The sequence below is a fragment of the Colobus angolensis genome, unplaced genomic scaffold (genome assembly GCF_000951035.1).
Source record: "Colobus angolensis palliatus isolate OR3802 unplaced genomic scaffold, Cang.pa_1.0 Scaffold50, whole genome shotgun sequence".
Taxonomy (NCBI): Eukaryota; Metazoa; Chordata; class Mammalia; order Primates; family Cercopithecidae; genus Colobus; species Colobus angolensis.
Window position 1 is genome coordinate 1,308,047 of NW_012118488.1, and position 3,640 is coordinate 1,311,686.

At 48.5% G+C, this 3,640-nt stretch overlaps 1 protein-coding gene across 1 annotated transcript in view; it reads right to left on the reverse strand.

The window, feature by feature from the left end:
* Positions 1-3,035, reverse strand: part of SOCS7 (suppressor of cytokine signaling 7) — a 60,564-nt gene extending 57,529 nt beyond the window's left edge. The window contains exons 1-2 of the mRNA XM_011960008.1: positions 2,990-3,035; positions 23-140 (exon numbers count right to left, since the gene is read on the reverse strand). Of these exons, the coding sequence (XP_011815398.1) occupies positions 23-140; positions 2,990-3,035 (164 nt within the window). The remainder of the gene's footprint in view (positions 1-22; positions 141-2,989) is intronic.
* Positions 3,036-3,640: the final 605 nt, after the last annotated feature.

Below are 3,640 nucleotides of genomic sequence, written 5' to 3' on the forward strand. Positions count from 1 at the left end.
AGCCCAGGCCGCGCTCTGCCACCGCCGAGCACCGCCCCCCAAGGCGACGTCACTTCCGGAAGGGCTTAGCCACGCCACTTTCCCCACGGCGTGCTCGCGCTGGCCTCCACGGCGAGTGACGTCGCGCGCGCCCCCGGCCGCTATTGGCGGTGAACTGTCTGTCGGCTAGCGTTCGTCTCCTTTCCCAGCCCTTGCTTTTCACTTCCTGGGCTCCCAGGCCCAGGCCATCCCATTCGGTAGAATGGAGAGGCCTTGGAAACCATGGTCTGGTCCTGGGAGAGAGCCGCTGGCCTTGGAAGCACATATGGTTCTCCCATCTATGCCGCTTTGCGATGTGTGACCTTGGCTGAGTCATTTCATCATTAATCTGTATCTCCCTCCTGGCACCCAGTGAATGTTTGTGGAATCACTACATGAATCGTGTTCTAGACCCAGTGCTGTACTAATAAATGTGTAACAGCCAGCTCTCTGGGGGGAGAAAGGGAATGTATGCACATATATAGGTACATAAATTTGTCGTTAAGTTTTACTGACATAAAGGATGTGTAGTTCACAATTTACAAATAATAGCAAATTGGCAAATTCCATGTAACTCTTTCTCACAGAATGCTTTCATTGATTTTTGCCAAACTCTGATATAGGTAGACAAACTGATTGCAGTTGACCAAGGAGTGTAATTGTAAACGTGAATGTTGGTTGATACAAGTGAAAAAGACAAAACTTAACCAGATTGTCAATGATAGGAGCAACTTCTTTGCTGAGTCAGAAAACGGTTTCAAATACTGGAAGAATATTTACTCAATTTTTGTACTATTCATAATGTAATGGCTACAGACAACACATTAAGTTTTTGTTGTTGTTGTTGAAATGGAGTCTTGCTTTGTTGCCCAGGCTGGAGTGCAATGGCGCGATCTTGGCTCACTGCAACCTCTGCCTCCCAGGTTCAAGCAATTCTCCTGTCTCGCTCCAGGTAATTTTTTGTATTCTTAGCAGAGACAGGGTTTCACCATGTTGGCCAAGGTCAGGTTTTGAACTCCTGACCTCAGGTGATCCACCCGCCTCAGCCTCCCAAAATGCTGGGATTACAGGCATGAGCCACCGTGCCCGGCCTTCTTATCTGTTATATAGGGATAAGGATTGCAGTTTTGCTTACTTGCAGGCATGTTGTGAGGATCAAATAAGATCAAGCTTTTTATGTGGAGGAGGTGAGACTGGAGGCAGGGAGCCCACTGAAATAGTCCCAGTGGGAGATATTGAGAAATACAAGGGAAAAGGAGGAAGGATTAGCCGCAGAACTCAGTGACTTCAATACCTGAGGGTGCATTGAAGGGAAGAGGGTGGAGGGCTGAGTCCTGCAACCAGAGGGACCTTTTCAGAATGGAAGTGTGTTCATAGCCTGTGATTATAATGGTTCATGGTTTCCCAATATTCTTAGGCTAATGTGTGATCTTGCGATCTGACCCCTGTGTGATCCAACTCCTGCCTCTCTAGCCACATCCCCCGCTAAGCTCCACCTTGTTTCTCTTCCCTGCATCCCCATCAGCCTTGCGGCAGGCTCCCACACATGTGGGCATTGCATAAGCTATTCCCTTTTCTTGCAAGACTTTTCTCTTTTTGCTTAGTAAACTCCTACTCATCCTTCAGATTGAACTCACTCCTCACTACCTTAGGGAAATCTCCCTGCCTGGGCACTTCCTCCTCCCCAGGCTCTGAGATCATTCCTTTGTTGCACTTACTTGCACAGGTGTAATTTGCAATCTGTCTGTGAGGTCAGTTGATTAAAAGCAGTCCTCCCTACTAAATTGTAAATTCTATGAGGGCAGAAGCCATGTTTGCTTTTTGCCCCTTGTGGACTCTCCAGTGCCAAGGACAGTGCCTGGAATTGTTGTTCAACCTTAAGCCCTGTAAGAGGCTCCTGAGACAAATTTTGCACAACAGAATTATCTTTCCTCACACATAAAGAGACAAACTGAAACTCAGTGAGTTATTTAGCTAGAGTCACTCAGTTCAAAAGGATGCAGTGAAAATCAAAACCAGCTCTGACTCCAGAGAGTTCATTCTCTTCCCCTGGCTGCCTCTCAGGTGTCACTCAGGTTTCTGAAGAAAAGAAGAGTGATTGGCTGCGCGCGGTGGCTCAAGCCTGTAATCCCAGCACTTTGGGAGGCCGAGACGGGCGGATCATGAGGTCAGAAGATCGAGACCATTCTGGCTAACACGGTGAAACCCCGTCTCTACTAAAAAATACAAAAAAAAATCTAGCCGGGCGAGGTGGCGGCGCCTCTAGTCCCAGCTACTCGGGAGGCTGAGGCAGGAGAATGGCGTAAACCCAGGAGGCGTAGCTTGCAGTGAGCTGAGATCCGGCCACTGCGCTCCAGCCTGGGCGACAGAGCGAGACTCCGTCTCAAAAAAAAAAAAAAAAAAGAAAAGAAGGGTGATTGAGAGGGGCATGTTTACTCGCGTCTGTAATTCCAGCACTTTGGGAGGCCAAGGCAGGTCGTGGATCACTTGAAGCCAGGAGTTTAAGGCCAGCCTGGGCAACATAGCAACACTCTGTCTCTACAAAAAAATTTAAAATTAGCCAGGCATGGTGGTGTGCCCAAATGTGGTCTCAGCCACTCAGGAGGCTGAGGCAGGAGGATTGCTTGAACCCAGGAGGTGGAGACTGCAGTGAGCTAACACCACTGCACTCCAGCCTGGGTGACAGAGCAAGACCTTGTCTCTATATAGATAAATGAATAAAAGAAGAGAAATTGCTATAGAATCACACAACACCTGAGGCCTAAGAAGACTACCCAAGATCCCTAGCTTTCTCTCTGAGAAATTCTCTGGCCTCAGAGCCCATTACAAGCCGATTACAGGCAAAGTCCGTGGCTCCTTATCGCCCTCTGCTGTCCAGCTGCTTTCCTGGCTGCAGGAGAAGCGGACTATGTCGGTTATCTGGAGTATCTCTACTTGCACAGAGTGCACAGAGGTACAGGGGAACACACACGAGCTCTTTCCAAGGCAGGGCAAGCCATGGGGTAGACTTTTCCCATTTCCATAATTTTCCTTTTCTGTAGCCCAGATCCTGGAAAAAACACTGAAAGTTAAATTCCAAGCAAAGAAAGTGTATCTTTGCATTTGTATGACTTGAATTTGTGTTGGGTTTTTTGGTTGAGACAGAGTTTCATTCTTCTTTTGTTGTTGTTTAGATGGAATTTTGCTCTTGTTCACCAGGTTGGAGTGCAATGGCGCTATCTTGGCTCACTGCAACCTCCGCCTCCCAGGTTTAAGCAATTCTCCTGCCTCAGTCTCCCGAGTAGCTGGGATTACAGGCATGTGACACCACACCCAGCTAATTTTGTATTTTTAGTACAGACAGGGTTTCTCCGTGTTGGTCAGCCTCGTCTCGAACTCCTGAGCTCATTGATCCGCCTGCCTCAGCCTCCCAAAGTGCTGGGATTACAGGCGTCAGCCACCGCACCCTGCCAAATTTGTGTTTATTAGGCTGCCTTTATGTCTAAATATACCTCTTTCACTGAGCACTATAAAAGTGGTCCTCAGGCCGGGCGCGGTGGCTCAAGCCTGTAATCCCAGCACTTTGGGAGGCGGAAACGGGCGGATCACGAGGTCAGGAGATCGAGACCATCCTGGCTAACAC